At 43.5% G+C, this 18,709-nt stretch overlaps 1 protein-coding gene across 1 annotated transcript in view; it reads right to left on the bottom strand.

Annotated features, from left to right (window-relative positions):
• The window catches only part of dnah1 (dynein, axonemal, heavy chain 1), a 537,372-nt gene that overhangs the window by 297,085 nt on the left and 221,578 nt on the right, over positions 1–18,709 (bottom strand). The window contains exons 26-28 of the mRNA XM_080184401.1: positions 16,639–16,818; positions 13,382–13,522; positions 1,371–1,534 (exon numbers count right to left, since the gene is read on the bottom strand). Coding sequence (XP_080040527.1) covers positions 1,371–1,534; positions 13,382–13,522; positions 16,639–16,818 — 485 coding nt within the window. The remainder of the gene's footprint in view (positions 1–1,370; positions 1,535–13,381; positions 13,523–16,638; positions 16,819–18,709) is intronic.

Raw genomic sequence — 18,709 nt, 5'->3', positions numbered from 1 at the left:
GTGGAGGCCAGGTCATCGAATGTCTTTAAGACAGAGATAAATAGGTTCTTAATCAGTGAGGAGACCAAGGGTTAAGGGAGAAGGCAGGAAAATGGGGATGAGAATCTTATCAGCTACGATGGAATGGCAAAGCAGACTTGATGAACCAAATGGCGTAATTCTGCTTCTATATCTTATGGTCCGATGGGAACTGACATATAGCATAATAAAACAATTACTCAGAATCTGAATAAATCAGTATAAAGGATAACTAGTGTCCAGTTTAAGGGTTTTATGTTATCCATCTGGTACTTGATCCTGTGATCTGACTTACTATCTACCATTTCAGAAAATCAGCTAAGATCAAAGCAAAATATTGCAGATGCTGAAATCTGAAACAAAAACAGAAAATGCTGGAAAATCTCAGCAGGTCTGATAGCATCTGTGGAAACAGAATAGTGCCAATATTTCAAGTCTAGACGGCAATAAGGAGAGCTGGAATGGAGAAGTGGAAAAATGGAAGTGAGAAAGAAGGATGATAAAATGGATGAATGAAATGAAATTAAGTAAATAGAAATGGGGTGAAGGTGGAGGATAGAGTCCACGCTCTCAAGTTGTTGGACTCAATGTTCAGTCCAGAAGGCAGTAAGGTGCCCAATCGGAAGATGAAGTGCTACTCCTCCAGTTTGGATTGGGGTTTGCTGGAACATTGCAAAAAGCCAAGGACGGACATATGGACAGGAGAACAGGATGGTGTGTTGAAGTGCCAAATGACAGGAAGCAACTGGAGCAGAAGCTGGAGGAACAGCGTCTCACTGAGTTTAACAACTTGAGAGCATGTACTCTCTCCTCCACCTTCACCTCATTTCCATTTACATCCATTTTATCATCCCTAAGACAGTCCCTTAAGCATCTGTACCTCTGTTCTGCCATTCATGCATTGTGATCACTTAATAAACCTTTTAGCATCTTATCAGCCTTCTGTATCCTCCTTTGTCCCATTCCATCCCCCCCACCCCCACCACCTTCATAATATAAATCTCTGCTGATTCTCTTTGCTCTTAGCTCTGATGACAGGTTACCTAGACTTGAAACGATGGCTCTCATTCTCTCCCCATAGATGCTGTCAGACATGCTGACATTTTCCAGTATTTTCTGTTTTTGTTTTAGAAAATCATCTATTGTCTACTAATACTTAATTTACAAAGACAACCAAATGAGTTTCTCGGCCAAAGGCTTTGACCATTGTATTATGTAATTTCATCAATTTGGGGAAGTAGGTGAAAGAACCACCAGTAAACCATTTGCTTTCTGTTACCTTGATATAATGAGGTCATGGCAGCAAACCCCCAATCTCTGTTACATATCATGCAAACCTTTCTGGCCTTTACCTGAGTTGACTAATCCATTCAAAGTCATTCACGCTTTGAACATTTTCATCCAGCAGGTTAGCCACTACATCCTTAGCATGTACTTCAATTACAATCAGTGCTGATAATATTGTTCTCTGCATTCTTGTCAGTTTCCCTCTCACGAGGCCAACCAAATTATTCAGCTATTTAAGAAAAAGAAAATTAGAAGTATTGGACAGAAACTTTGAGTTAGTTAACATTCATTATTGAAATCGTATATGGAATGTGTGAAGAGGAACCAATACTTAAGATAAATATTCAAAAGGACATACTATTTAAAAAATGTTAACAAAATTAAAAGTAAAGAAGTTACCATATGGGTACATATTCCAAAATACTTGAAAGAAATTGGGAGGGAGATGGTGGAGGCACAATTATCGTTTTCTGAAAATCTTGAGAAACAGGTATTGTGCCAAAGTACAACAGTGAATTAAAAATTTGCTCAAGGGAGGGAAATAGACAAAAGGCAAGAAAATTTGTTTAATAAAATCAAGATACTGTGAGTGCTGGAGATCTGAAACTAAAACAAAGTGCTGGAAAAACGCAGTGGGTCTGGGGGCATCTGTGGAGAATTAACATTTAAAACACAGTATGACTCTTCTTTTGAACTTGGAGACCTTGGAGTCATTGTCCATTGTAAGCACGCAGATACTGCAGGCAGTAAAGAAGGCAAATAGTATGCTGGCCTTTATAAGGGGAGGATTTGAGTACAGGGATAGGGATGTTTTGCATAGGGATGTTTCGGGACAGTAGTTTTAGCTGGGGGAAGGGTAATTATGAGGCTATTAGGAGAGAATTAGGAAGCATAGGTTGGACTAGGAGACTACAGGGGCTGGGAACGTCCGAAATGTGGAGTTTTTTCAAGGAGCAGCTACTGCGAGTCCTTGATATGTATGTCACTGTCAGGCAAGGAGGAAATGGTTGAGCAAGGGAACCGTGGTGCACTAAAAAAGTTGTTTCGCTGGTTAAAAGGAAAAAGGAGGCTTATGTCAGGATGAGACTTGAGGGCTCAGGTAGTGCACTGGAAAGCTTTAGATTGGCTAGGAGGGAGTTGAAGAGTGAGTTAAGAAGAGCTAAAAGAGGACACAAGAAGATTTTGGCTGATAGGATTAAGGAGAATCCTAAGGCGTTCTATAGATATGTTAAGAGCAGAAGATTGGTTAGGACAAGATTAGGGCCAGTTAGAGACAGCAGTGGGAAGTTATGTGTGGAACCGGAAGAGATTGGAGAGGCATTGAACCAATATTTCTCTTTGGTATTCACGCAGGGAGACATAAATGTAGCTGTGGAGAACACTGGGTTACAGGGTTGTAAACTGGATAGTATTGCAGTTGATAAGGAGGATGTGCTAGATATTCTTGAGGGTTTGAAAATAGATAAGTCCCCTGGGCTGGATGGGGTTTACCCTAGGATTCTCTGGGGGGCAAGAGAGGCGATTGCAGAGCCTCTGGCTCTGATCTTCAGGTCATCGTTGGTCACAGGTATAGTGCCAGAGGATTGGAGGATAGCGAATGTTGTCCCATTGTTTAAGAAGGGGAACAGAGACTTCCCCGGGAATTATAGACCGGTGAGTCTTACTTCTGTTGTGGGCAAAGTTTTAGAAAAAATTATTAGGGATAGGATTTATAGTTATTTAGAGAGTAATGTATTGATTGGAGATAGCACGGTTTTGTGAAGGGTAGGTCGTGCCTTATTGAGTTTTTTGAGAAAGTGACCAAAGAGGTGGATGGGGGTAAGGCAGTTGACGTGGTATATATGGACTTTAGTAAGGCATTTGATAAGGTTCACCATGGAAGGCTTCTGCAGAAATTGCAGATGTATGGGATTGAGGGTGATTTAGTTAATTGGATCAGGAATTGGCTAGCAGATAGGAGACAGAGGGTGGTGGTTGATGGAAAGTATTCGTCATGGAGTTCGGTTACAAGTGGTGTGCCTCAGGGATCTGTTTTGGGGCCACTGCTGTTTGTAATTTTTATAAATGATCTGGATGAGGGTATAGTTGGGTGGATCAGTAAATTTGCTGATGATACCAAAGTCGGAGGAATGGTAGATAGTGAAGAGGGGTGTCATAGTTTACAGAGAGACTTGGACAAGAGCTGGGCCGAGAGGTGGCAGATGGAGTTTAATGCGGAAAAGTGTGAGGTAATTCACTTTGGCAGGAATAACAGATGTGTAGAGTATAGGGCTAACGGGAGGACTCTGAATAGTGTGGATGAACAGAGGGATCTAGGTGTATGTGTACATAGATCCCTGAAAGTTGGGAATCAAGTAGATAAGGTAGTTAGGAAGGCATACGGTGTCTTGGCGTTTATTGGTAGGGGGATTGAATTTAGGAGCCGCAACGTCATGTTGCAACTGTACAAAACTTTGGTGCGTCCGCACTTGGAGTATTGTGTGCAGTTCTGGTCCCCACATTATGGGAAGGATGTGGAGGCATTGGAGAGGGTGCAGAGGAGGTTTACCAGGATGTTGCCTGGTATGGAGGGAAGGTCCTATGAGGAGAGACTGAGGGATTTGGGGTTGTTTTCGTTAGAAAGAAGGCGGCTAAGAGGGGACCTTATTGAAACATATAAGATGATTAGAGGTTTAGATAGGGTGGACAGTGATAGCCTTTTTCCTTGGATGGAGAAAGCTAGCACGAGGGGGCATAGCTTTAAATTAAGAGGTGGTAGATATAGGACGGATGTCAGAGGTAGGTTCTTTACCCAGAGGGTGGTGAGGGATTGGAATGCCCTGCCTGCTGCAGTTGTAGATGCGCCTAGTTTGGGGGCGTTTAAGAGATCCGTGGATAGGTTTATGGATGGAAAGGGATTGGTTTAGGTTAGAGGGTCATTGCTTTTTTAATTGGTCGGCGCAACATCGTGGGCTGAAGGGCCTGTTCTGCGCTGTAATGTTCTATGTTCTATGCATCAATTGAAAAGAGTGTTGGTAAGGCCACACCTGGAGTATAGTGTGCAGTTTTAGTGTCCTTATCTGAGGAAGAATGTCCTTGCTATAAAGGGACTACAGCGAAGGTTTACCAGACTGATTCCTGGGATGGCAGGTCCGTCATATGAGGACAGACCAAGTCGGTTAGGCTTATATTCACTGGAGTTTAGAACAGCGAGAGGGGATCTCATATAAAATGCTAACAGGGTTAGATTGGGAACATTTTTTCTGAATTTACCCTATGGTGTGGGAGTTCAGAACTAGGGGTCATAGTTTGAGAATAAGGACTAAAACTTTTAGGACTGAGGTGAGGAGAAATTTCTTCACGCAGAGGGTGGCAAGTGTGTGGAATTCACTACCACTGAATGTAGTTGAGATGTCTGATATCAAGAAGAAATTAAACATTGCTCTTGGGGTTGAAGGGATCAAGTGATATGAGAGGAAGGAGGAATCAGGATATTGAATTTGATGATCAGCCATAATTAAGATGAATTATGTAACTGTAATTATGTTTGTCTTCCTTATCTGAATTGTGGACTTCTGCTGAAATATGCAGGGGTTGATTCTCCCATCCCACTACACGCTTTTGTAGCACAGTGGGCCGGGAGACTCTAATGGAGGCTGTTTCATGGGCTCCCTACTGGGCCCAAGGCCTCCATGCATTTCCCAGCACCAGAAGTCCAGCCCAATCAGCTCCATGCCAGAAATTGGCGCGGAGCTACATAATACACGTAGATGACCATTTAAAAATATTTGAAACAAATTAGTGAGCCCAGGACTGAAGTCTCCAGAGTCGCTAGCCTCTCCCCGCCAGCCCAGAAGGAGTAGTTCACTCCAGCGGGGTTTAGTATACTTGCAGGGAGTTGGCGATCTGACTCCGCTGGAGTGAAAGGGGAGGCAATCGAGGTGCTGGGGTGCCCTCTGAGCATTGCCAATTTGGCAATGCCAGCCTGGGATCTCTGGCACTGCCCAAGGGGCACTGTGTCAATGCTCAGGGGGCATCTCAGCACTGCTCATGAGGCATTAGTCAATGCCAAGGGGTGGGGCCTAATGGGGGCAGGACCTAATGGGGCAGAGGGTCCTGCTGCCCCTCTGCACTCGTGATTATGATCAGAGGGAGGGAGGCCAGCGATCAGGGCTGGCTATCAGGGTTGAGGTGGGGACAGCCTGCTGAGAAGGTTGGGAGGGGGTCAGAACTGCATAGGGGGCGAGGGGGGTCGCACTCTGGCAGACAGGAGCCACTGCGCGTGCGCTGATCTCGGCACTGACAGACCAGCACATGCACGGTGGCCCACTGAGCGCTATGCTGCCAACCTCTCCAGTGGGAATAAGCCCCACCCACTGTTTTTTGAACTGACTCACACTGAGGCACCCTGCAATGCACAGAATGTGGGAGATTCATTTTGAAAAATCCAGCATGATTTACTCCAGTTTTTCCACAAATTCGACATTTAGAATTATTTTGGGACAATTGCCCCTCTGAACGCTCAGAAAAACATAAACTAATTCGAGAGATTATTTGAACTTAATTGTGAATTCTCACTCAATGAGTTAGGTTAATAACAGTAAAAGCTTCATGTTTGCAATTGTTCAGTGACTGCTTGATCATGCAACTTACCTATAGTGAAGCAGCAGCTTTAGCACTATTTAACTGGATTGTGATTTAGGCCACAGCTGACATGTGTCTACAGGGTCTAAATTTTTGTTTTGCAAAGATTACAAAAAGAAATGCCACGATTCAGTACGTATCTCTTCTACTCTGTTTTATTTTCCACAGACAAGGAGAAAAACAAGTCAATTTTTAAAAAAATACCTGCAGTAAGTCCATAACTATACCAGATCTCTCATCACACTGCACCTCTGTCAGTCTGAAACAAGCAGCATAACTTTCCCCCAAAAATTCTAAGGGTGAAACTTTACGAGATTTTTTTCTAAGTGTTGAACAGGTGTGAAACTGAGAGAGTTCCAGATCCATTTTTTGGACGCATTTTCAGGCCCAACATTGTGTACTCTGTCTTTAAAATTTTGGACAAGTCCGTTTCTGGCCAGAGAAGCTGTTTGATGGGGCTTAACCCACCTGACAGCCTACAGGGAGAAGTATTGTCCATGTGTGGACATTAACAGTAGCAAGGGTCTGACAGACAAAGAGAGAGAGAGAGCTGTCAGGCTCCTGCAACTGCAGGCAACCTCAACCTGCATCCCCTGCCCCTGCAATTACAGGGGCCTTGGCTGGAGATGCAGCCCCCGCCGCCTCCCCACTGTCCAGACCGATCACAGACCCACTCACTTCCACACTGTAGCTCTGCCACCCTCCCCCACCGATTGCATGCAGAGTGGCAGCGGTCCCCTTCCCCTGCAGGATCCACTCTCATTTACCCCTCTTTCACAGACCTCACCCCCATTTGGCTATCCATCCACAGGCCCCATACACTCACGGGCCCTGCCCCCAGCATTGCCCTCACAGGCTCTGCCCATACACAGGCCCCACCCCAGCACTGCCTCCCACAGACCCTGTCCCCTGGCACTGCTCAGTGGGTATTGCCCAGGTGCCCAGGGGACATTGCCCAGGGAACAGCTGGCACTGCCAGTCTGGCACTGCCCAAGGGGCAACCCCGCCTTGCCCTTTGCCTCCCTGGGGGGCCTCAATGGCTTCCAGTTCCACTAGTGAGGCCAACACAACTGTTCCCCATTCATGGGGAGCAGGTGTTTTCCTCATCAGAGAGAACCTCTCCCAACAAGGCCATAAAGGCAAGTGAGCTCGGATGATTGAGCACCAGGGTCACTAAAAACATGGAAATCAACATTTAAATAAATTTCAACAAATTAACCAGCCTCTCATCCAATTCCGGCGAGAGACAGACCACACCGGAAATCTGGGTGTCGTAAAATCATGCCAGTTGCGAAAACGGATGCCATTTGCGCTAACCGTTTTACACCCAATTTTATGGCATTTTCTCGCCACAAAATGGCCGTAAAGAGGTGTTAAAATTCTGCTGTAAGTGTCAAAGAAGTCCGAAAACCAGAGAGATTCACTCCAGGTTTTTCAGTGAGCTACCACATACAATTTTCCCACACTTTGTCATTTTTTTGGTAGTAGGGAGTTTCATGGTGGTTGGGGGGTCATACAGAAACTCTCCAGTTTTCAGACTTGGGATGGTTAGAATTAAGACACTTATAAATCTACACAGTATATGGGAGATCAGTCAACCCATCCCTCCATCCCCAAGGACATAGAACATAGAACATTACAGTGCAGTGCAGGCCCTTCGGCCCTCGATGTTGCGCCAACCAGTGGAACCAATCTAATGACCCTCTAACCTAAACTATTCCAATGTTATCCATATGCCTATCCACAGACCATTTGAACGCCCTTAAAGTTGGCGAGTCCACAACTGCTGCAGGCAGGGCATTCCACGCCCTTACTACCCTCTGAGTAAAGAACCTACATCTGACATCGGTCCTATAATTACCACCCCTTAATTTAAAGCTATGTTCCCTCGTGTTAGCCGTCACCATCTGAGGAAAAAGGCTCTCACTATCCACCCTATCTAACACTCTGATCATCTTGTACGCCTCAATTAGGTCACCTCTCAACCTTCTTCTTTCTAACGAAAACAACTTCAAGTCCCTCAGCCTTTCCTCATAAGACCTTCCCACCATACCAGCCAACATCCTGGTAAACCTCCTCTGCACCCTTTCCAATGTCTCCATATCTTTCTTATAATGCGGCGACCAGAACTGTACGTAATACTCCAAGTGCGGCCGCACCAGAGTTTTGTAAAGTTGCAACATGACCTCACGGCTCCGAAATTCAATCCCTCTACCAACAAAAGCTAACACACTGTACGCCTTCTTAACAACCTTATCAACCTGGGTGCCAACTTTCAGGGATCTATGCACATATACACGGAGATCTCTCTGCATGTTGACACTACCAAGAGTCCTTCCATTAGCCCTACATTCTGTACTCCTGTTACTCTTACCAAAGTGAGTCACCTAACACTTTTCCACATTAAACTCCATTTGCCACCTCTCAGCCCAGCTCTGCAGCTTATTATGTCCCTCTGCAAACTGTAACATCCATCCTCACTACAACTCCTCCGACTTTGGTGTCGTCAGCAAATTTACTAACCCATCCTTCTACACCCTCATCTAGGTCATTTATAAAAATGACAAACAGCAGTGGCCCCTAAACAGATCCCTGAGGTACACCACTTGTACACCAAGCCTGAGGTACACCACATCGCCCACAGACCTCCCTTGCCAACCCTCCCATAGCCACCCCCGATTGCCAATCGTGCCCCCCCCCAATAAACCCCTTCCCCCAATTGCTGGCCTCCCGATCAGCAGCCTCGACCTCTGACTGATGGCCCCACCACAAGCCCTCCTCCCCTGATGTAGAGTTACCTGGTGGGCAGTGCCAGGGTGCCCAGAAGGTATTGCCACTTCTTCCCCCACGCTCCAACCACTCAGGGGGCCTCAATAGCCTCCAGACCCACCGGTAAGTCCATCACGTCTGGTTCTTGTTCTGGGGACCAGCTGTGATCCTCGTTGGTGGGAACCTTCATTAGCGAAGTTGGAAATCTAAGTGACCTCAGATAATAGTTTCCAGAGCTTGCATAACAGATGTAAATGACATTATGAATATTTGAATCAGAGTACGAAGCTGATCACATCACAAAAAGTGGCCCTGGAAGATTGTGACCTGACAGATACCAGGTGTGAATTCAATTTTTTGGGTCCCGTTGAAATTTCCCACCCCACTATACTATTCAATCAGCACAGCAGGTGGTAAAATCATGCCCATGATCTATCATCGCACACTGCTTGCAATGAATCTGTGATAAGGTCCATTATCAAACACTATCTGCAGTCAGTCCTGTATGAAATAAAATGAAATGGATTCAAAACAGTTCTAGCAGTACAAGGCTGGGTATCCACGAGGTGCTAAGAGCAATCAACACCAACAGAATTCTGTTCCATCACAATCTGCAAAATCAGGCCTGACGCTATTGTCAAGGGAGGGGACCAGTCCTGGTGTAATGAGGAATGTGGGATTGCATGCCAACAACAGCACCAGGCATACTTAAAAATAAAGTGCCAACCTGGTAAACCTATAACACAGGATCACAAACATACTAAACAGCAGAAGCAACATTCTACAGTGAGAGCTAAGCAATCCCACAACCAACAGATCTGCAGTGCTGTCTTATCCAAATAGACAAATAACAAGAGGAGGGAGTTCAACAAGTATTTCCTTCCTTCATGATAGTAGAGCCTAATATTTCAGTGCAAAAGTCAAGGGTTAAACATATGCAATCATCTTCAGTCAAATATCCCAAATGAATAATACATCTCAACCTCATCCTGAGGTTGGCATCACATATGCCAATCTTCAACCAATTTGATTTACTCCATGTAATATCAAGAAACAGCTAAGTACTATGGCTTCTGACAACATCCCAGTTGTAATGCTGAAGACTTGTGGCATCAGAAAGGCAAAAAGGGGCCATGAAATGGCTTTGGCGGGTAGGATTAAAGAAAATCCTAAGGCATTTTACTCCTATGTTAGAAATAAAAGGATGGTTAGAGGGAAGATTGGTCCTCTCAGGGACAGAGGAGGGGTACTATGCTTGGAGCCTGGGGGAATGGGGGAGATCCTGAATGAATACTTTGCGTCGGTATTCACGCAGGAGAGGGGCCTGATGTCTGGTGCTGTGCTTGAGGAGTTTGAGGATCCGTTGAGGGATATAGTCATCACGAGGGAAGAGGTGTTGGGACTTTTAGACAGTATAAAGACGGATAAATCTCCGGGGCCTGATGGCATCTATCCCAGGCTGTTAAGGGAGGTGAGGGATGAAATTGCTGGGCCTCTGATGCAAATCTTTGTCTCTTCTTTGGACACAGGTGAGGTCCCAGAGGATTGGCGCATTGCAAATGTAGTACCGTTGTTTAAGAAGGGTCAGAGGGATAACCCAGGGAATTATAGGCCGGTGAGCTTGACTTCAGTTATAGGCAAGCTAATGGAGAGGATCCTCAAGGATAGGATGTATGAACATCTGGAGCGCTGCAATCTGATCAGGGATACGCAGCATGGCTTCGTTACAGGGAGGTCGTGCCTTACGAATCTAGTGGAATTTTTTGAAGAGGTGACAAAAACGGTTGACGAAGGACAAGCCGTTGATGTTGTCTATATGGATTTCAGTAAGGCGTTTGACAAGGTCCCTCATGGTAGGCTGATAGAAAAGGTGAAGGCTCATGGGATACAAGGCCAGGTATGTAGATGGGTGGAGAACTGGCTTGGGAGGAGGAGACAGCGAGTAGTAGTGGAAGGCTCCTTTTCCAATTGGAGGCCTGTCACCAGTGGTGTGCCGCAGGGCTCGGTACTTGGACCTCTTCTATTTGTGGTATATATTAATGACTTGGAAGAGGGGGTAGGTGGTGTGATCGGCAAATTTGCTGATGACACCAAGATGGTTGGATTGGCGGGTACTGAGGAGCAGTGCCTGGCAATGCAACAGGACATAGACAGGCTGGTAGATTGGGCAGATAGATGGCAAATGGAATTTAATCCGGAGAAATGCGAGGTGATGCACTTTGGCCGGAATAATGTGGAGGGGAGTTATACGATAAAAGGTAGAACTATCCGGAGTATAGATACGCAGAGAGACCTGGGGGTGCAAGTGCACAAGTCCCTGAAGGTGTCGGTACAGGTGCAGAATGTGATGAGGAAAGCGTATGGTATGTTAGCATTCATAGGAAGAGGTATAGAATATAAGAGTAGGAGTCTGATGTTGCAGTTGTATAGAACGTTGGTTAGGCCTCACTTGGAGTACTGCGTCCAGTTCTGGTCGCCGTACTACCGGAAGGATGTAGAGATCCTGGAGAGAGTGCAGAGGAGATTTACCAGGATGTTGCCTGGTATGGAAGGGCTGTCTTACGAGGAAAGATTGAATGAACTTGGGCTGTTTTCCCTTGAGAGACGTCGGCTGAGGGGGGACCTAATAGAGGTTTATAAGATTATGAAGGGGATAGATAGAGTAAATGGTGGTAAGCTTTTTCCGCTACAAGAAATGGATAGAATGAGGGGTCACGGGCTTAGGGTGAGGGGGGCTAGGTATAAGACAAATATTAGAGGGCAGTTTTTCACGCAAAGGGTAGTGGGGGTGTGGAATGCACTGCCGAGTAAGGTGGTGGAAGCAGGCACGCTAGGGTTGTTTAAGAGTCACTTAGACAGCCATATGAGCGGGCTACATATAGGGGGATATAGTAGGCCTTACTGAACATTGTAGGCTTGGGAATACGTTTTGCCTCAGGAATGTTAGTCTTTGCCTGTTTAATAATGAATTTTTTTGTCTCCACAGGCATTTAAGTCCAGCAAGGGGCATGCAGGCGGCAGGTTGTAGTGGGCTGCTCTTGGATGTTGCTTCGGGAGTTGCCTATTGCTTCATGTCGTTAGTGTGCTTAAACTGGACCATCTCGAGGGCAACATGACAGCTCAGAGACTATCTCTGTTGCTGTGCGGACACATGGATTTGGGCCTGTGTCTGTGGGAGTTTGCACGTTCTCCCCGTGGTTGCGTGGGTTTCCTCCGGGTGCTCCGGTTTCCTCCCACATCCCCCAAAGATGTGCTTTTAGGCTGATTGATTGGGTACTAAAATTGTCCCTAAATTGGACCTCCCTGATCCTCGCACGTTAGGCGTAGACTAAAATCATGAATAGGTCACTGAGATAGTAGGACGGCGGCGCGGGCTCGTTGGGCCGAAGGGCCTGTTTCCCGTGCTGTGTTGTTCTTTGTTCTTTGTTCTAGAACTAGCTGTACCTTTAGACATGTTGTTCTAGTACAATTACAATGCCATCTACCTGACACAGTGAAAAAATTCCCAGGTATGTTTATCCACAAAAAGCAAGACAAATTCAATCCAGCCAATTAGCACTCTATCAGACTGCTTAATTGTCAGCAAAGTGATGGATGCGGTCATTGACAGTGCTATCAAGTGGCACATACTGATAACCCGCTCACCCAATTACTCAGTTTTGTGTTTCAGTAGGACCACTGAGCTCCAGATCTCAGCTTGGTACAAACAGACAAATGAGCTGCCTGAGGGTATTGTCTGAGGTCCTAGGTCCAACCATCTTCAGCTGCTTCATCAATGAAACTCCCTCCATCATATGGTCAGAATTGGAGATGTTTGCTGATGATTGCATAGTCTTCAGTACCATTCGCAACACCTCCAACACTGAAGCAGACTGTGCCCAAATGCACCACGACTTGGGGCAAATTCAAACTTGGGCTGTGGCAAATTTCTGAGGCTCCTTCGACAGAATCTTCCACCTTCTAAACTCATGCTCTCTATCATCTAAATGAACAAGGGAAACCGGTACACGAGAACATTGATGTCTGTAAATTCTTCTCCAAGTCTGAACATTCTGAATTGGAAAGACATTTTTTTTTACTGTGGCTGGGATGAAATCCTGGAACTTACTCTCTAAAGAACTGTGGATATACTCAAACCTCACGGACTGCAGTGGTTCAAGAAAGCATTTCACAATACCATCTTAAAGACAACTAGGAATGGGCAACAAATATGGACCACACCCCACAAAGCGATTTTTCATCATTGCTCTGATTGACTTCCTTGTGCACTCTGTTTAGTTAGAAGGTAGGTGCACTGGATTAACAGGACAAGGACAAACATCAGGGTATAAGTTTCAGGTATTACTTGTGTTCAAGTTAATACAAGACATGTGAGCAAATTAATTCACAAAGAGACTAATGTGATGTGCTGTTCAATACCAATCTAACATTTGTCCCTGTTTATTAATGTTATCTGTTATTTGGACAATATCTTTTGTGTTAATATTTATACTAAATGTATCTTCATTGTTAAAATAATTTTACAGTCAATTACTATGAAATTGTGCTCAGTACACATTATATCCACACAAGAGAATATAACAATCTTGTCTATTTTATATATAATCCTATATACCATACATCAGTCATTCCATAGTATCCAGCAGTGTTCTGTATCTTAACTAACAGTTGGTGCCATACAAACCTGACTGCTAAGCTTTGGGAACAGTCTGCTTCCCAGATCTCCAATCTGGAGTGCTTCAGATACCTCGATGGTCCAAAAGGTCTGGCAGCCTGCAATAACCACCTGTCCAGGCCAGATCAGAACCCACTCTGTACGGACAGTCTACATAAAACAGCATAGTATTAATTTATACATGGCGTTCATCATTAATAATGATCATCAGACAGTCTCAACTGTCAGAACGAAAAGCTAATTCAGCACTTAAAAAGACCTCTGCATTTAACAATTCTGCAAACATTACTTCAGTAAGCAAACGGTCAATCTACTGGACAGGCTCCATAGGGAGATTGCAGAAGCAGATAAGAAATACAAACTAGAAAATAATATTTTCAGAGAATAATATTTTGGAAGATAGTACATGAGTATTTTGAGTCATAACATGTGATACTTGTATCTTAGTTAGGAGAAATGGATGACTTTGGACCCTTGGTCCCAAAGTTCTCTATCATTGGGTGTTTCTCCATTTCATGTCTGGGTCTGTTGTAGGCTAATTGATCGAGATTGATTGTTGTAATTTAGCAGAAGGCAAACTAGATGTGGTCATTTGATATCTGGCAATTCCTATTTTTTATATACTCCTAAATGATTCTGCTTTTAATCATGAAATTTAAAATTATTTCCAATTGAAAATAAACAGTTGTGGACATGACTTTGCCTTAATGATGCTTTGATTTGCAAATGAAGAATATAGAAAAATATAGAAAAGGTCAGTGGAATGTTGAGCAGGATGTTTGAGAGACCATGAGATGTGGCAGTTAGCAATTCCATTAAGTAACGGCCAGTGCAAAATACACTTTACGGGGCAGTCAAAGACAGCCTTCTGAAAGTTAAAGTTTTATTTTTTAAAATTTATTTATTAGCTCAGAAGTAGGCTTTGTCCAGAGATGTAACCATGACATTACCATTCCCAATGGCTAGATTTTCACAGTAACTTCATTACAATGTTAATGTAAGCCTACTTTTGACACTAATAAATAACCTTTAAACCTTAAAACTTTAAACTTTTAGATAATGGATGTCTAAAGTCAGTATCCTCTGGATTATTAATCCAGTGACATTACTGCTGCACTAGCATCCCTTATAACCTGCATAAATAAGTTTGAACAAATCAAGTTTAAGTTTATTTATTATTGTCACGAGTAGGCTTACATTAAAACTGCAATTAAGTTACTGTGAAAATCCCCTAGTCACCACACCCCAATGCCTGTCTGTGTATACTGAGGGAAAATTTAGTATGGACAATGTACCTATCCAGCACTGTGGAAGGAAACTGGAGCATCTGGAGGAAGCCCAAGCAGACGTGGGGAGGACATGCAGACTCTGCACAGACAGTGGCCCAAGCCGAGAACTGAACCCGGGTCCTGTGGTGCTGAAAGGCAACAATGTTAACCACTGTGCCACCATGTTTATTTAGTCATCTGTAGTAACAGAACACTCTGCTAATGCCAGGTGTAAGATCAAACCTCCCAGTGAAGAGCCAATTCATCTTGACTTTTGAAGATAGTTTAATTTGAGTATTATTCAAGGTTGTAATTTTAACTTCAGTCTACTACTTCAGTCATTACGCGGCCCATCATATTATACAATATTATCTATTGTTAGAAAGTGGAGGTTGATCGCCCCTCTGAGAACTAACACCAAAATGCACAATGAGGAGTACCTCACCTTATAATTTGTATCAAGTTCATATGAAGTGGTATGTCCTGCACTTCTGGAAGTTAAATACAAAATAAATCCCTGACACTTAATCTGAAATCAACACGTAACAAATTACTTAACAGTGAACAAATTAACAAAACTATTAACAAACCCAACAAATCCCTTCTATTAACTATTCCCAAATAAAACAAGATTCTAATGGAATGCTTTTCAAACAAATACAATTACCACTCATTAACAAAAATCTAAGCACTGAAAAAGCATCTTTAAAGGGACTATGCAATGTTCTCCCCCCACCCCCCCAACATTTTACAATTTTACCATTCTTACAAACACCAAATTCTTACTTCATACCTCCAAATCTACAATTACTCTTTCCAACTTCGCAGCACTTGTTGGGCCACAACTTCTGGTCTCCACATGAAGGCCCTGCAGAAGTACTGATGAGCAGACCTCTGTGGGAATTGCCTAGGAAGTTTCAACTTTCAATAGGTGATTTCCCTGCTCCCTGGGAACCTCTGTGAATGGCTCTAACCCTGTGCTGGATTTGGATAGTTCTGTTCTACGGTTCTGTTATATATTTAAGTGGTTGAATGTTTGCTTTAAGAGCCAGTTGCATGACTTGATGATGATGCCATTGACTGTTTCAAAGGTTTCTGTTCAGTTTCATTTTCTACTCAATACAAGCAACAGCTCTCAGAGTAAACTTTATTGTTGTTCTGAATCTACATGTGTAAACCAAATCTTTTTCTGTAAAACCCACAACTCACTCTACAACTCACCTACTGATTATCCTGACTCCCCAACTATTCCCCTCCACCACTCCCCCCGTCCCACACACAAACACACACACACATGAACAGATTTAACGTGATTTTAAGATGAAACAAATGTGATGTGAGAAAAAACATTTTCACACAAGTGGTTTGGGTCTGGAGTGCACTGCCTGGAGGTGTGGTGAGGAAGGTTCAATTGATGTATCTATGAGGGAATTAGTTGATTACTTGAACAGAAGCAATGTGCAGGGGTAAGGGGAAAAGGCAGAGGAACGGCATTAAGTCATAATGCCCATTTGGACAGCTGGTGCAGACACTATGAGCTGAATCATCTCCTTCTCTACCGTAAGAATTCTGTGATTCTGTGACTGGGAAAATGCTTTTCAAAGCATCCACGACTACGGTAATGACATTGTCTATTTTCTAAGGTTTTGTTGATAACATCTGAATGAAAGCTATCCCAACATTACTATGGATCCTTGACATCACTGAAGGCAAATTGTGGGCAACGTCCTTTTGGAATTTGCCACGGTCTCAACACGTACCTCGTTAATAATAAGTTATGATATAACCTTCATTTTACATGTTTGGTTTGGGTCTTCGGCATGGCCCATGATTGCTAATTTAGTCATGAAGAAGATTATTTTGTTCTCCTATTTAAAGCAAGAAGAGCTGCTAATATAATTGTCATTAATTATATTGCAGCAGCAATTTCTTGGTCTATTACCCAATCAAAGTAGATGAGGGACCAATGTAACAACAACATCAGTACATTATTCTTACCTCCGGATACGTTTTCAGTGATCTCTCAATGTTATCTTTCACACTCTCCTTCATAACCTTTTCTACATCCAGGAGCCAGTCCTCCACGTTTCCTGTGGGATAGATGATTCTGAAAAGTTCAATTTCCTCTCCTTCTGCAGAGTACATGTGTGTGATGTTCAGGTCCTCCTGAAAACGTAACTTAAAAATAACAAAAAGTATTAAAGTCTTACACTAAAGCAACAAAATGAAATCAAAAATGAGTTTTTAAAAAATCTGATATAAAGATGTGTTAAGCAAGAACTGGATTTAAACAGACATGCCTCAGACTTTTCTATTTCCCTGATAACTTGTATGGGCCATGCATAAGGTTTTGCTAAGGCTGGATCTCTCCTTGTTAATGCGGAATGGAACAGAATTGCTTAGGTGAGAAATGTAAAATGTCACTCTAATGCAGCAAAAAGCATTTTTGGATTGAAACACCATGTCAAATTAATGTAAAGGCAGGTTTGTTCCCTTATGTGGCCATCCATCCTTGTCCTACTTGATCTGTTTGTAGCCATTGAAACACCACCCTCTCCATTATTGTCCAGCTATGTGGAACATTCTTATCCACCTAATCAGAGCTAGAATATCACTTGTAATGAATGACCTCCCTTTTCACTCCTCTGGTGTCCATAAGACATAAGAGCAGAATTAGGCCACTCGGCCCATTGAATCTGCTCCGCCATTCAATCATGGCTGATATTTTTCTCATCCTCAATCTCCTGCCTTTTCCCATAGCCCCTGATCCCCTTATTAATCAAGAATCTATCTACCTCTGTCTTAAATACACTCAATGATGTGACCTCCACAGTCTTCTGCGGCAAACAGTTCCACAGATTCACCACACTCTGGCTAAAGAAATTCCTCCTCATCTCTGTTCTAAAGGATTGATCATCCCTTTAGACTGAGGTTGTGCCCTCTGGTTCTAGTTTTCCTAATAATGGAAACATTCTTTCCATGTTCACTCTATCCAGGCCTCGCAGTATCCTGTAAGTTTCAATAAGATCCCCCCTCATCCTTCTAAACTCCAACGAGTACAGACCCAGAGTCCTCAAACATTCCTCACACGCTCTTCATTCCAGAGATCATTCTTGTGTACCTCCTATGGACCCTTTCCAAGGCCAGCACATCCTTCCTTAGATATGGCACCCAAAACTGCTCACAATACTCCAAATGGGGTCTGACCAGAGTTTTATAAGTCTCAGAAGCACACCCCTGCTCTTGTATTCTAGCCCTCTCAATGTGAATGCTAACATTGCATTTGCTTTCCTAAATGCTGAATGAGCATGCAAATTAGTGAATCTTGAACAAGGACTCCCAAGTGCCTTTGTGTTTCTGATTTCTGAAGATTTTCCGTTTAGAAAATAATTTATGCTTCCATTCCTCCTTCCAAAGTGCATAACCTCACACTTTTCCACATTGTCTTCCATCTGCCACTTCTTTGCCCACTCTCCTAGCCCGTCCAAGTCCTTCTGCAGCCTCCCTGCTTCCTTAATATTACCTGCCTCTCTACGTATCTTTGCACCATCTGCAAATTTAGCAACAGTGCCTTCAGTTCCTTCTTCCAAATCGTTAATATATATTGTGAAAAGTTGTGGTCACAGCACTGACCCCGGAGGCATACCACTAGTCATCAGCTGCCATCTTGAAAAGAAACCCTTAATCCCTACTCTCTGTCTTCTGCCAGTCAACCAATCCTTTCTCCATGTCAGGATCTTGTCTTTAACACCATGGGCTCTTAACTTATTTAACAGTCTCCTATGTGGCACCTTGTCAAAGGCCTTCTGGAAATCTAAATAAATCACGTCCACTGGTCCACCAGTGATCTAACATTGGCGCCCATCTATTTTTCACCTATAGGTGAAATGTTCCATGATGACATTCCAAAATGAAAATATTAGCTTTCACATGTACACCAACACCCAATTTTCCTCATCACAATCTCTCTCATCTTCTCCACTATTGCTAAATTATCAGATATCTGAATTCAGTAAAAAGTTTCTCTAATTAAGTATTGGGAAAACAGAAGTCATGTGTCTTGAATTCT

Source organism: Carcharhinus amblyrhynchos, chromosome 3, assembly GCF_965287045.1.
Source record: "Carcharhinus amblyrhynchos chromosome 3, sCarAmb.v2.hapA, whole genome shotgun sequence".
In the NCBI taxonomy this organism is placed as follows: Eukaryota; Metazoa; Chordata; class Chondrichthyes; order Carcharhiniformes; family Carcharhinidae; genus Carcharhinus; species Carcharhinus amblyrhynchos.
Note: the sequence above shows the minus strand (reverse complement) of the source record. Positions and strands in the feature narration are given on the sequence as shown.